This window comes from Lygodium microphyllum, chromosome 2, assembly GCF_053477565.2.
Source record: "Lygodium microphyllum isolate KBCC chromosome 2, Lygodium_microphyllum_v1.1.10, whole genome shotgun sequence".
NCBI lineage: Eukaryota > Viridiplantae > Streptophyta > Polypodiopsida > Schizaeales > Lygodiaceae > Lygodium > Lygodium microphyllum.
Genome location: NC_141136.1, coordinates 64,239,379 through 64,255,472, shown reverse-complemented (window position 1 = coordinate 64,255,472; position 16,094 = coordinate 64,239,379). Strand labels below are relative to the sequence as shown.

Here is a 16,094-nt window from a genome sequence, read left to right as displayed (position 1 = left end):
GGTTCTAGGGGCAAACTAACACCAAAATTCACCTAGAATCTAACAAGTGTAACTTGTTACAACTTTTGCCTTTAACACCCATCTTTTTCACAGGGTCCTTGGGCCTTCAACTGTAAGAAAACGTAGCTTGCACCTCACATGTGCAACACATGTGCATATTTTAATTGCACATTTGATTAACCCTTTAATCAAATGTCAATTAAACATAAGCAAAGCATCAAATTTTCACATCCTCATGACACTCACACATGAGCTAACATATCTACTAACACTCCAATGGCTACAGATCAGACCAGCAACATCTCCTCCCTCTCTCTTGCAAGTTGAATGCATTAAAAATACCTCTCTCCAGTTTCTAAAGACATTTTTCAATCTTGCATGGGCATTTTTTAAAGCGGCAACCTTCCCAAATGGTTTTTTCAGTATTGTCCATAATTAATATTAATTTTCAATCTTTAAATACTAAAAATTGATCCAATAATTATTTCAATACCCAAAAAAATCAATTGACTTGCCAAATAGCTAGGCAACTTCCATTATTGAGTGTCTGCACACTATCCTTGACCATTAGATTAGTGTTGGGTACCATTAAAAACCACTTCTCTAGTATCACTTGTTGAAAGGCATGGATCTAAGCATAGCTATGGTGGCTTGAAGACATAGAGTGAACTCATGAAGACGTAGAGTTGAAGATAAAATGTCACACAAGTGAATTAGGTTTCAAGATTGAGACTTGGACTCATAAACACAATCTTGTGTGGTTGGATAATGACTCGGATACTTGACTGAAAGGACAAAAGTACCATCATATTACATTGCAAATAAAAGGCAAGTACAATGCTTCATAGCTTGAGAATAGGTGGTATTTTTTTGCTTTGTGCATGTGGGATTTTGGATAGCCTGCATATCCTTTACCTAGATTGCTCCTCAAGGAGGCTATACTAGGTGTGATTGCCTAAATCTAAACATCACCAATTGAAACTTAATGGCCAAATGAATGACCTAGGCCAACAACTAGCACCAAACATCACCATGCACCTGTGTGACATAGCTTGTAGCAATTTTTGCCTTCAACATCTTGTGATTTACTTGGGTCCTGGGGTTGTACATTTACTCTAATCCTAGTTACACCTCACATGTATAACATTTACTTGGCCATGTGATTAAAATTTGATCCATACGTTAAGTGAGGTTTCAAAAATACATGTCCTCGTGACAAGACAAATCGAACGGGATGATTCCAACCACGGACCGAATGCAACTAGGCATCATACGCCTAGAGTTTGTGCCTTCTTCTGGCAATTTTGCCCGAACATATTGACCAAGGCTAACATATTGGCCAAGGCAATCAATCAAACAATATTGTAGTATCTTTTACTCAAGATCGGCTTAGCTGCACCCTCCTCTACTTCTTCAAATTGACAAAGGATGCTTTCCTCTAGCTTTCCCTTTCGATCTGAGAGGGGGCAACTTCTTCTCTTCATAGTGACAATGAACTTGCTTACAAATTCTAATTCTATTATTATATTTATTAAGCATTTTAAACATTGTATCTTCATCCACACTCTCAAGATGACATGATTGTAAAAGGACACTTGGGCAAGTGAACAATTCCCCTACGAGGACATTATCCAAGTAGCACCATTGCATAGCATTTTGCATGACATGATCACCCCTGCATTGTCTCTTACATAACTCCAATGCATTGGCATTCTATTCTATAAACATGCCTCTAAACACATTTATCCCTTTTCAATCTTTTTGAGCGGTTAACTCTGGATCCACCATAGTCACAACATTGCACATGGGAGTCTCCAAGTTTGTCTCCCCTGCTTGCTGAGCCCTTGCTAGCTTGCTTTACATGCATCCTTTGCACATACCCCCCCATATTTGTTGCACATGCCACTAGCCTATTACTTAGTCATCGACACCCAGTAGTAATAGGGATAGCCTGTTTATTTTATAAGGGCTACCACCTTCCCCTTCTGAAACAATGATTATCAAACCACCCAAATAAAAAGATTCATTATGATTCAATCCACCTTTACACGACTAAATAGACCATTGGGCAACCTACATGCGCTCTTTGTCTCATGCCTTGGCCTCTTTGGCATGACCACTTGGACTCCCTTGGTAAGATAACCATCGCTTCTATAGTCTTGGTAGGCCTTTGAGCAACCACCATGTTGTCAGAGTGCAGCGGTGCGGAAGCGTAGGACTGAGAGAGAGAGAACGCAGAGAGAGAAGGGAGAGAAAGAGACAGTGTACACTGAAGATCTGCTGTATAAAGAATGCTGAATACAAAGATATACACGGGCGCAGTGCGCTGGACTGCGTGTCTCCACCTCGACAATGCGACCTGCTGTCCACCTCGAAGTCTGCTGCAGTCTGCACTGTCTGCTGTCTGAAATCTGCGAACAGAGACAGAGATCTGCACGGCACCGGTCTGTAATCTGCGACAGAGAATGATCGGGAGACTGCTGAAAAACGTCAGCAATAAATAGGCGAAAAACTGCCTGGAATGGGGCTCAAAACTGGGGCGCAGCCTGGTAAAAGTGGCTGCAGGCAGTCGGACTGCCACGTGGCAGTCCGACTGCACAGTCCGACTGTGCAGCTGGACTGTGCAGCTGCTGCCTGAAAACAGGCTATGATCTCTGACACCCCCTCTCAGAGCCTGGACAGGGCAGAAGCCTGAGGGATCGGGAATGTTGCCGAAGTAGAGCCTGAGGAAGCGCCTTCGTAAACAAATCCGCAAGATTATCCTCCGTCTTGCAATACTCCACAGTGATGGTCTTATCCAAAAGCTTTTCTCGGATGAAGTGGTACTGGATCTCAATGTGCTTCGTCCGGGCATGAAAAACAGGGTTCCTCGCCAAGGCAATGCAACTCTCATTGTCACATCGCAGCAATGTAGGACGAGTCTGGGGGCACCCAAGCTCCTCCAACAGTCTCCGAAGCCACACAACCTCGCATGTGGTGGAAGACGCGGCCCGATACTCCGCCTCAGTAGACGAAAGGGCTACCGTGGGCTGCTTCTTGCTACTCCAAGAAATAACACTTGCACCCAAAGTAAAACAGTAACCTGTTGTAGACCGCCTGTGGTCCACGTCACCGGCCCAATCCGAGTCGCTCCAACCTGCAAAAACAAGATCTGACCCATCTGTCCCTGCGGGGTAATGAATCCCCAAATCAAACGTCCCCCTCAGATACCGAAGTATCCTCTGAGCAGCCTGCCAATGCACCGTCTTAGGTTCACTCATGAACCCTGCCAAGAGCCCAACAGCAAAACATAGATCAACCCTGGTGTTGAGAAGCCAAATCAAAGACCCTATCAACTGTCGATAGCGGGAAGCATCCGCCAAAGGAGAAGCTGAGTGGGAAGTGGCCTTCCAGTTCGGATCCATAGGAGTAGAGAGGGCCCGACAATCTTCCATCTCAAAAGACACCAAGAGCTCCTGTACATATCTCTGTTGAGAGAGAAAGATCCCCCTCTGAGACTGAAAAATCTCATGTCCTAAAAAGAAATGGAGTAGCCCCAAATCCGTCATCTCGAACGTCCGATGTAAAGCTGACTTTGTCTCCTGGACCTGCTGTGCATCATCACCTGTGACAATCAAATCATCAACATATAATACAAACAGCACACAACCATCCTCGGAAGTGTGAACATACAGCTGCGGATCGGCCTTGGACCGCCGATATTCCAACTGAGATTGGAGGAACGAATCAATCTTCTCGTTCCACGCTCGCGGGGCCTGCTTAAGACCATACAGGGCCTTCTTCAACCTGTAGACTTTCCCGTCCGAAGAACCAAAGCCAAGAGGCTGCTCAACGTAGATCTCCTCCTTCAAATCACCATTCAGGAAGGCCGACTTCACATCCAGCTGATAAACAGGCTATCTCCTATGGCCAGCCAAAGCAAGAACAGCTCTAATGGTTGCCATACGAGCTGTAGGGGCAAAGGTGTCATGACAGTCAATCCCTGGGCGCTGGGCAAAACCCTTAGCAACAAGGCGAGCCTTGTGCTTATCCAAAGTACCATCACTGAGATATTTGGTCTTGAAGACCCACTTGACTCCAATCACCTTCTTCTTCGGGGGGCGTGGCACAAGTGACCAAGTGTCATTCCTCTCAATAGCCTCCAACTCAGCTTCCATAGCTTTCTTCCATGGGGCGGACTGTAAAGCCTCCTTCACGGAGGTGGGCTCTCGATCCTGCATAACTCGGGACATCAAACAATAATTGGAGCACACAAGCTCCGAAGAATGCGCCTGGTGCCTCCGTGACCGCCGCGGACCATCCTGCGGTCCCCACTCCTCAGGAACCCCCTCGATCCCTGAATCACGGAGTGTGTCACGGGCCCAACGAGGAGGAGGCCGAACCTCCCCTCGTCGTTCTCCATCAGTAGAAGACGCTGGAATGTCCACCGGTGGTAACTCCTCAGAAGGAGCCGGTGGAACAGTAGACTCTGTATCAGAAACAGAATCATAATCAAACGGCATAGGCTCCAGTGGAACTGTAGAAGGAGCCAAACTCTCCCCTGGATCTCCAAGAACGGGATGCTCCTCACCCGTTGAAGAAGCCGGAACCTCCACAAACCACACATCACGGCTAGTATATACATCCCGCTTGACGGGATCATAGAGTCGGTAGCCTTGGGACTGGGAGCTGTAGCCAACAAATACCTGTTTGCGGGAAGCCGCTTCGAATTTGTCACGGTGAGCTTTGGGAATGTGAACATAGGCATCACACCCAAAGACCCGAAAGTAAGAAACATCTGGCTTCGACCCAAAATACGCCTCAAATGGAGTCATCCCTTCCACGGCCGAAGTAGGAGATCGGTTAAGAATGTGGACTGCAGTAGCCACAGCCTCGGCCCACAGAACCTGGGGGGTCTGTCGGTGCTCCATCATGGTGCGCGCCATCTCGATCACACTGCGGTTCTTCAGTTCGAGAATACCATTTTCTTGTGGAGTATTCGTATTGGCAAACTCCTGGTGAATTCCTCTATCTGCACAAAACCGAGCAAATTCATTAGAGACAAATTCACCTCCCTTGTCGGATCGCAAGGTCTTCAACTTCCGGCCTGATCGGTTCTCCTCAAAGAGAAGCCAATGCTTGAAGTGCGAGAAAGCTTCTGATTTTAGTGCCAAAAAGTAGGCCCATGTCATCCTGCTATAGTCATCCACGATCAGCATGAAGTAGAGCTCCCACGCAGGGACTCATTCCTCATAGGGCCACATAGATCCGTAGATACTAACTCCATCGGTGAAGTAGACCGCCGCGAAGCGGTGTGGGGAATGGCATCCCTATGCTGCTTCCCCCTTATGCAGGAGACACATGGCTGCTGGCTCACCACTATATCCGGCAACCCTCGAACAAGCTGTCCCCGTGACGCCTTCCGAAGATAGTCATAGTTCAGGTGACCAAACCTAGCATGCCATAATTCAGACTGTGACTGTGAGGTAAGAAGAAGAGTGGAGAGGGCAGTGGAAGACTTCAGTTTGTAAATGCCGTTCTCCTCATATCCAGATGATAGAACCTTCCTCGATTCACGATCAAGGACTCGCACTGTAGAACTATCAAACTCCACCAGAAGACCAAGAGAGCAAATCTTATGGACTGAAAGGAGATAGTACCCCAATCCTGGTACATGCAAAACCTCTGAAGTATGGGTGCCACCTCGTCCATCCGGAATAAGCTGCATCTTACCTCGACCTGCAATAGAAACTGAAGAGCTGTCTCCAATGAGAACCTGCCCACGCGAAGGTCGCAGCTGGGCAACACCATCTGATGAAGGAGTCATGTGCCGTGAGGCACCACTATCAATAATCCACTCTCGAGATTGGGAAGCCGCCATCGCAGCATCAGAAGCATTCGGTGAAGCGTCCTCAATGACAACTAGATGTAGAAATGCAACTGATGAGGGTGCAGCCACCGCTCCAGAATCCTTGGTTTCCTTCTTCTTGGTGTCCTTCGAGTCTTTGTCAGGGCAATCCTTCTTCCAATGGCCAGTCTTTCCACAAATATGGCATGAGGAGTCTTTGTCCTTGTCCTTCTCCTTGTCCTTCTTGGACTTGTTATCCCCCTTCTTCTTCTTTTGGTCCTTCCCCTTCTTCTGAGAGGCTTGACCTGTCAACGCCTCCGTCTTGGAAGCATTCTGTCCCTTTAACTGTTCCTCTTGGTCCAAGACCATAGGAACCAACTCCTCCCACCGAAGAGTAGACTCTCGCCCCGAAGCAATAAGGGCAGAGTAAAATGTACCGAATCGTGGCGGCAACTGGGACAAGAGTGTAATCGCCATGTCTTCGGAGGAGATCGGCTTCCCCGCATTCTGAACCTGCATCTGTAGCTGCCTTAGCTTGTTAATGTGTTCCCTTAGCGAAGAAGACTTATTGACGGACAAGGTCCGCATCTGAACCTCCAAAGAAACCCTCTTCATCAGGGTCATCCGATTGTACATTTGATCAAGCTCCAGCCATATCTCACGAGCCACCGTCAAGTGCTCGATGTGAGCGATCACGGCTGTAGTGCATGATAGAAAGAGAAAGGATCGAATCCTGGCATTCAGTTTGTCCCAATGAGACTGGGCCCTGGCCAACTCCGCACGAGCATCGGAAGAGAGTTTGGACTCATCTCTTACCGAAGGCCGGTCAATATCTTCCTGTACCAACTCCGCCAAATCATAGGACTCCAGAATGGCCAACATCATAACGCGCCAAATGCGGTAGTTGTCGCCGTCGAGCTTCTGATCTGTAGGAAGAGCCGGTAGGACAGGCACCTTCCGGTCCATAATCGCCTGGAACTCCAGGTCCATCTCTGTAGACATCTTCACCTGCAATGCCTTCTCAAACGCAAAAGCAGCCCCCTCTGACTGGGTAAACTCAGCCTGCTAAGGCTCTTCTGCGTCCCGAAGCTTCTTCACCCGCCGGAGGCGATGAAAAAGCAAAACCTGCACTTTTAGGTTGAAAACTCAAACTTTCTCCGCGTCAAACAGCAGCAAATCCACCACCTGTACTCCTTTCCTGTGCGCCCACACTCGTTTCAGCCTTGTTCCAAGGGGCAGCCCTCCTGTCTGCCCTTAAACGCAAAAAACGCAAATTTGTGTCGCGATGGAAACTCCTCTTCAGGTTGATTCTGCGCTCAGTCAGCCCTCAAACACTGCTCTGATACCATGTCAGAGTGCAGCGGTGCGGAAGCGTAGGACTGAGAGAGAGAGAACGCAGAGAGAGAAGGGAGAGAAAGAGACAGTGTACACTGAAGATCTGCTGTATAAAGAATGCTGAATACAAAGATATACACGGGCGCAGTGCGCTGGACTGCGTGTCTCCACCTCGACAATGCAACCTGCTGTCCACCTCGAAGTCTGCTGCAGTCTGCACTGTCTGCTGTCTGAAATCTGCGAACAGAGACAGAGATCTGCACGGCACCGGTCTGTAATCTGCGACAGAGAATGATCAGGAGACTGCTGAAAAACGTCAGCAATAAATAGGCGAAAAACTGCCTGGAATGGGGCTCAAAACTGGGGCGCAGCCTGGTAAAAGTGGCTGCAGGCAGTCGGACTGCCACGTGGCAGTCCGACTGCACAGTCCGACTGTGCAGCTGGACTGTGCAGCTGCTGCCTGAAAACAGGCTATGATCTCTGACACATGTACCTTGTGTCTAAAGCCCTAGCTACTTTGGGGTGGGGCACCTTAGGGTAAAAATATGTAGAAAAAAAATAAAGAAAACCCAACCAAATCAAACTTCGAGTTAGGCTTTTTTTATTGCTCAATTTTTGGACCTAAGAGGGGGTGTTGAGCTAAAACAAGCATTACATGCTAAATTAGCCTCTTAAACAATCCAAAAAATGCCTAATTAATTAAATCCCTAATTTGGTGTGTGGTTTGAGAGAGTTTTAAAATAGTGCACAATACGAGGTCTCGAAACTTTCTATAAATAGGCCAACTATCCTCCATTCAGTCTTAATCTCATATTTACAAGTTTCAAGAGCTGTACCTCTGCTACCCACACCACAACCACATAGGATATCACGGTCAGAGCTTCTCATTGCTATCTACTATCATCTAGCATATAATTCCAATCTCCATCACCCACATCAACTATCACATACTAATCCTATCACTTACTGATTTACATTTGCTACCAACCGTTCATCCTCAATTGCTGGCATCATCATTCAAACTGCATTTACTATCATCAAGGCCTTTTGGAGCTATCACCATCATCGAAGTGCTATCTATCTATGTTTGATCCTCTCTCCTCCATGGAGTCATCTACACTGTCACCTACACTCTCCACCTTGTCGCCCACACCAGATTGTTTGTGTTTACCTCTTACAACTGTCGCCACGTTTTCTCTCTACGCTTTGCATTTGTTGTATATTCTGTCTCCTACTACCTGTCTACATTAGATCCAATTTTTTGTGGTTGCTTTTTGCTTGTGTTCAACTCTCAAAGGCTACCTTTGCTGCGTTTGGGGATCCATCAAGCGTACGACACACTCTCCTGCTCAGCACCTTTGCCCTAGTCCTCCAAACACAACTATAGGCCATATGAGCCAAAGAAAAGAAAGATTGAGGTGTTCGTCAATCTATCGTCTCTTGGTTGTGAGCTTCATCAGAGTTTGACAAAGACAAAGGAGCTTTAACTTTTTCTACCCATTCTATGAGTGTGCATTTCTTTTTCATTGTGTCTAAGATATGTTCACACTCGCACCAAACACTTGCATTTCTTTTTCAATGGCTAGGCAATCGATTTTTGTACCAAATAATGGGCAGCTTGTTCTTAAATTTTACACCAAGTTTTTTGCCATCTATGTAAGCTACGAAGCATCTCCCAAATCTAACATGCGCACATCAATGTTTGCTGTGGAGTCTTGCATTCCAATACCCACATGCTATCTGCAACATACATGCTTCCATGCAAGCTCCGAAGCATCTCCCAAATCTAACACGCATGCATTGATGTTTGCCATAGAGTCTTACACTCCAACACCCACATGCTATCTACAACATACATCCTTTGAACTTTTCGGTGTTGTATTGCACTTTTCCACACCAAGACTTGTCACACCCAAAATGTGTGTCCTTATCCATAGCAAGTTGCCATCCGATGTGGTCCACAATACTTGCATCCATATGCATCCTGCCTCTCCCAACTCTTTTTACAAGAGTCATGTAGTCTCATTCAACCTTTCGCTTTCTTCCCATCTTCAAAACCTGACACGACATGACATCATTAGTGTCAAATGAAGACATTGGGCCATCAAAGCTTAATGCCTTCTGATAATAACAAAGCCCCAATTTTCAAATTCAAATTTTCAACCTTCAAGCTTCAACTGAGAGAGAGAGAGAGAAGCTTTAATGGTGCAAGCTGATTGCATTGCACACTGCAATCTGAGGGTTGAAAGAGAGAGAGAGAGAGAGAGAGAGAGAAGTCTTCTCTTCAATGTTCAAACTTTGGAGTTTTGAGACTTCAGCTCACCCTTCAGACTATGAACAATAATAGTGCAAACTCAATACACTACATGGCTCAAAGGATGAGAAAGAGAAACACAGAGAGAGAGAGAGAGAGAGAGAGATTAACCAATGCCCATTAAGAAAAAAAGATATTACCCAGTGGTCAAAAAGTTTGGGGAAGCTATTTTTCTAAGCAAGCAGCTATTTTTCCCACAATTTGTGGAATTCATGCAAGTATTTTCAATTGTTTTCAGTCAAAGAAGGTGACTTCCAAGCCAACGCAATTGTGAACCAATAAACAAGTAAAAGTAACCTGAAATCATTGCATTTTTTAATTTTCCCTTTTTTTGGAAAAAATATTTGTCGAGTCTAAAATATGCTTTTCACATGTTTTTTTTTTAGACATCTACAAACTTCTTTAAAAAATTTCAGACATGTATGAAAACAACTATGAACACCTCCATCAACAAAGCAAAGCATCAATCATACTCAACACCAAACATGACATGGTCAAGAGATAAAAGCATGCTCCTTAAATGTACCAACTATGATGAAACGTCAGGTCTAAAAAGTGTTTTACAGATGTATGTTTTTTAGACATCTACAAATGCTTGGAAAAAATTTCAGACGTGTCTAAAAACAACTATGAACACGTCTACCAACAAAGCAAAGCACCAGTCACGATCAACACCATACACAATGTGGTGAAGTGATAAAAGCATACTCTTGAGATGTACCGACTACTATATACCTAGGGTCCAATTCAATTGTATGAAAAGAAAAGCTCTTCAAAAAGGTACGAAATTTGTTTCCACGATGTCTTCTTTATGAGCATCCTTTAGAAAGGCCAAAAGATGATTGGCAAAACAATAGCTCTCTTATAGATTTGTTCCATGCAATTATGAGCTACACTCAAAAATAAGAAAAATGAGAGCAAGTGAAAATCTACTCAATCATAGGCACTTGGCTAAGTAGCTCTCCTTGGTGTCCTCCAATTTTTCTTATTGGAGAAAAGAATGGCATGTTTAAGATGTGGATTGATTATTGAGCCCTTAGTATGTAAGATATGCATTGATTCTCAAGCCCTAAGCAAGATAACTGTAATGAATTAATTTCTCATACAACCACTTTAATTTGACATTATCACCAATTCAGAATGATAAGCATATGTGCGTATGTACATATTTGTATGATTCATGAGCGCAAGATGTAGGTCTTATTGCTCTCTCTTGATTTGATAACTTGATTGTGATTGCGCTCAGCCCTAAGGAATTGAGATTGAGCAAACACAATATTACCTTCAAGAGAGACTACTCATCTCCAACTCCAACTCCTTCATGTGTTGATGACTAAATCCTTTTCTTCCTATCTTGCACTATCATTTTCCTTGTTTATCTCATCATGAAAACAACTTAATCCACGCATACCATATTGCACATGGCTGCTAAGATGGGAGTTGGACTCCTCCATTCATCCACGCTATAAACAATCCATCATTAAGAATGATGATCCTTAAGGGAGAAAGAATGCTCTGCTCCCAAGAATAGTAAAAGATTAACTAGCGTTAATTACAAAAGATGAACAGCTAACGTTAATATTTGGCAACAGCTAGACAGCCAAGATGGCTGACCAAATAGGTAGAGGTTACCTACAATTGTAACAAGTAACAAGTATCCAATCCAAGGCTCAAGGCCACTTTGTTGTAGAGGGGAATCTTAAGACTTGACCAGAGATAAGGATAATAATTGTAACTTGCACACGTATAATTTACAAGTGTGCTCAATTATGGGCAAAAATCAAACAACGTTTACCCATTGTAGAAAAGATGATGAATTAGGGTTACTTGCATATAGATAACATACAAGTCTGCCAAACTATATACAAACGCTACACAACATTCACGAATGATAGAGAGATAAATGCCCCCATACAAGGACACTTATGCCAGAATTGATCCCCCATCTGGTCATGTTCCAACGTTCACATGAGGATGCTGAGACCAAAACTGCCTCCAGACTCTTCCAAAGCATAGCTTTTACTAGCCTATGCAATTGCCTATAAGCTGGCTCCTCCTATCCTATGCAGGCAGAGGTTTGGCGCACTGACCTTGCCCAATATCCTAAAGCTCTACATCCACAGCAGACAACTTAGTAAGTGAAAACGTCCAGAATTACTGACCCTTTCTCTTGCTTCTTAGAAGTGTAGCAATCTATCAGGAAACTGCAGGTTTGCAGTAGAAACAATTTCATTGAGATGATGTTTATACATCACAAAAACCTAGACTACAAATGCATGTATCACGCAGGAATTACTGAACAACGAAATTGATATTTAGAACAAGCCAAGGTCCAAAGCTTGCAGTAATCAGCGACACGCTCCTTCCATTGATTCTGATAAGCGTTGTCAATAACAGAGCAGCAAAAACTCAGACCGGGATACCTGGATCCCTCTTAGCATCAGCTCTTCTGCGCTTCCGATTCCGTGCCCATTCAGCGATGCTAAGAACGGTGGAGGCACCATCCTCGGACTTCATGGACTGTGCATTGGCCATAACCTCGATGCGCAAGATCCGATCAGAGAAATTGCTGTCGTTGAAGGCGAAGCCGAAGTTGGGAGGAGCTGAGGCATGGCCCCGGTAAAGGCCGTCGTGGTCCATGGCCAAACCCTTAGGAATACGTAGAGCGAGCTGTCCTGTGCGATGAGATGAAAAAATGGAGGGAAGAATGCACCAACGGAGAGGGGGGTAGAATAGAGAAAGAGAGAGAGAGAGAGAGAGAAAGAGCTGGAGGGAGGGGGGGAACTTGGAAGAGAGAGAGCGACAGAGTCGGAGGACTTTCGAGAGTCGCCCGGCCGCTATGTAAACGATCCCTATCCTCTCAAATCTTCAGCGTCACCCACAACATTCCAACCCCAAGTCAATTACTTACGGGCGATTGCCGCCGAGGCTAAATTCGATGGTCGCGTTTACTCTCAGAAGCACCTTTCGGTGTCAATAACATCTCTCGTGTACTAACTGCTGGCCCCGCACGCCTAGAGCTGGGTCACACTAGGGCTTAGAAGAAAAGCGCAGAATACAGCAATCTTTGAAATAGTGTGGTTGCACTAGGTCGTCTTGACAAGAAGCTTATCGAGCATTAAAGGCAGCATGAAGCATGCGATTGGCTAGAAGTGGAAGCTTTTTAGTATTAATTCCAACAATGACCACGCTATTGGAGGATTCTTTGCACATTGTTTTCAATTGTGCATAACCATTCATTGGCGCTATTAACCCGATGCTAGCACTACAATTTTTGAAGGGTTTAGTAGAGGAAGGAAAGGGTTTGCATAACCCCACTCCTCCCAAACCAACATGGTGCGACCAAAGGTGAGTGGAGGGAGTGGTGTTTCACTCCCCCCACTCACCCTCAATGCGGCCTGGCTCTTACTATGTTTCGTATGGTTGGCGTCGTTGTAAACCTCGCAAGCTATACCTCACTCGCTCCACAAGCAATGCGCTTCAGGTATTATGATGTATTTCTTTTAACTACTTAAAACTAGCGACCTAAATTCTTGGATATTGAATGCAAATTTTTATGTGAAACAATTTCTATGAGAGAGATACACACATCTTTGTGCCACTTTGGAACATAAACTATTACCACCTTTTCACTTATATCTTCCGCCATGATGGCAACCCATGAATGTATGCTTCTACTACTACTATGATTCCCCCCTTCTCATGGCAGGTTTGATAATCCTAGCTTTACATGATCGGTCATCAAATTCTAACTATAATTACTCCATATATGCAAGTTCACTTTGGTGCTTTCTTCCCATGGTTTGGAGTGCATGCAAGAAGCGAGCTTTTCTAGGCAATCTCCATTTCTTGTTCCACATAGTCCACTTATTCCTCCTCGTCTCCTGGGCATGTTTTAAGCACCACTATTGCTTCTCCATTGCCACCACCACCTCTAGCACCTCCATTGCTTCCACCACCACCATCCCCACCCATGTTTTTTTTCCCCATGTTAAGTACCTCGAGTACGACTCTCTCTCTCTCTCTCTCATGGTAGTACTAGATTGTGCTCGAGAGACTAGACTAGATGCAAGATTTGTTACAAGAATTCTAATTTCAAGATAATTCCATATAGGGGTACAAGGTACAATGATAACAAGATATGGAAAATCCCATCACCCATGACCATAGGTATAGGCAACAAGACTCGATAGGATATGAAGGATCTCACAACCCAAGACCATAGATATGGATACAATATCTCCCTCGATGAGGATAAATAAGATACAATATAGTAGTAGACAAGATCTTGTACTAAGAGATCACAAGGTGACAAGACAACAGGAGTATAATGGAAGACAAGACAAGAACTAGAACTAGAACTTGGAGTTACTTGATTGGAGGTCTTAACTCGAGCTGCCAAGATTGGCATCAGCAAGATTGAGAAGCTCTATGACAAGCCCCTCCTTTTATAGGTCTTGGAGGGTGGCTAAAGATATTTAGAATGTTCCATGATGACATCATTGATGATACAAGCGATGACATGGCATATCTTCTAGTTCTACTGCAAGAAAATCTATCGTGTAACATCAACAAGCTTTTATTTCATTATTTTGATGATCAAAACAAAGAAAACAGCAATTCTTTACACAGCATCATAGTAGATATCTCCCATGGATTTGATAGAATCAATCATAATCTTCAACTTCTTCACAAAATCCATCAATAGAACAAACAACATAAAGGAATACACCATTTTTGAATGGAAATCAATCACATAGTATTCATCTCCAATGTCTTCATAGTTTTCTCTCTCAATCTCTCATATACAGTTATACTGTTTTGATAGAATTGGCTATCTCTGACTCTCTCTCTCTCAATCTCTCAATAGTACATCATCTCCTCACTACAAGACTCTATAATGACTCTCAATAATCCTTCTTAGGTCGTGGATGCACCTCCCAAGAGGTATGTCTGATGTGAAGAGGCACCAGAGCCACTACAGTGTCTCTTCATAGCTCACTACTGTCACTGTCACTTCAGTCTTCGACAGTTGCTTCTTCCATTTGTTTGAGCCCTTTTGAACTTAGATTCATCCTTTCCAAAAGTTAGAAAACTTTCCCAAAGTCACACATATATTCGACAGAGCACTTACAGAAGATCTACAGAACAGGAACAGAGTAGATACACAGCAGAGACGGAGGCTCTACAGAAGGTTTACAGAGGGTTACAGAAGGTCATTAGAGAACATCAAATCCTCATAATTCATACTAAAACCATTTCAAACTATAAAAAACTATTCGATAAGCTTTCAAAATATTTCAACCTTCATCAATCATCAATCCATGCTTCATACAAAAGAAAATCAGAACAAAACAGAAGCTATATAGAAAGTATCAGAACCTCAACAGAACCTATCAAAACATCACAGAGCCTCATATTTCCACTAAAAATCATCATAAGCTTCCAAAACATAATCAATATCATCCAAAACACTCTCAAACACTTTCGTTAACAACCATACATCACTCTAAATCCCTCAAAAATCATCATTCAGAGCTCAAAAATAACAAAAATCAGTCAAAAATTCAGTCTTTTTCCACTCTCAACAAGGTTCTATGATGACATGGCAAGGGTAGGTTCGCATGCTTGGCTCGAGGAAGTCCTGTTAAGGGTACATTCGCATGGGGTGTAGATTCATATGGCATGGGCAAGAATTAATGCGTACACTTGATCATAGCATGTTCGTACATCACCTCCTCCTCTAGCAATGAGTTCCACTTTTCCAAAACTAATTTTGCATGGTGCTCGTGCTCCTTTGGATCTTTTGAGAATACCAAGATATCATCCAAGTATATTACTACAAAATAATCTAGATGCTCTCGAAAGACATCATTCATCATATTTTGGAACACTACAAGAGTATTGGTGAGATTGAATGGCATAACAACATACTCGAAGTGACCATATCTTGTGGGGAAGGCTATCTTCCATTCGCCCCCTTTTTTGATCCATACAAGATTATAAGACCATCGTTGATTAATCTTTGTGAAGATATTGGTTTTTCCAAGGCATTCCAATAGCTCTGGTATCAACTACAAAGGGTATTGATTCTTGATAGTTATCTTGTTGAGTTCTTGATAATCCACACACATTCGAAGTAACATGTCTTTCTTTTTCACGAATGGAATTGGGACTCCAATAGTAGGAGACTTTGAGTACCTAATAAACCCCTCGGCTAAGTTTTCATTAATGTCTTTGCATAGTTCGGCTAGTTCATCACAAGGGATAGCCTATAGATGGATCCAAAAGGTGGTTGAATCCCCCTCATGGAGTTCTATAGCACAATCATATAGTCGGTGTTTAGTCAAAAGATCTGCATTCTTTTTTTCAAAGATATCTTGGAATTCTTGATACTGGCTTAGTAACTTGACTAGCTCATCCTTACTGGATTTTTGAGCTGATATACGATATATCATGTAGGTCGATTCCTACACCTTGTTGTGTGCAGAAAGGATTTGCCTCCTAGATATACTGATTTTCCTTGATTTTCACGATGTGTAATCTTTTACTTAACCCAATCAAATTCAGGGTTGTGTTTCTTTAGCCAAGGCATCCCAAGGATGATTGGATTTGTGG

At 43.7% G+C, this 16,094-nt stretch overlaps 1 protein-coding gene across 1 annotated transcript in view; it reads right to left on the bottom strand.

Annotated features, from left to right (window-relative positions):
* The window catches only part of LOC148039820 (BTB/POZ domain-containing protein POB1-like), a 55,005-nt gene extending 42,736 nt beyond the window's left edge, over window positions 1–12,269 (bottom strand). The window contains exon 1 of the mRNA XM_087694313.1: window positions 11,900–12,269. Within this exon, the coding sequence (XP_087550439.1) occupies window positions 11,900–12,116 (217 nt within the window). The 5' untranslated portion in view covers window positions 12,117–12,269. The remainder of the gene's footprint in view (window positions 1–11,899) is intronic.
* Between the last annotated feature and the right edge of the window lie 3,825 nt (window positions 12,270–16,094).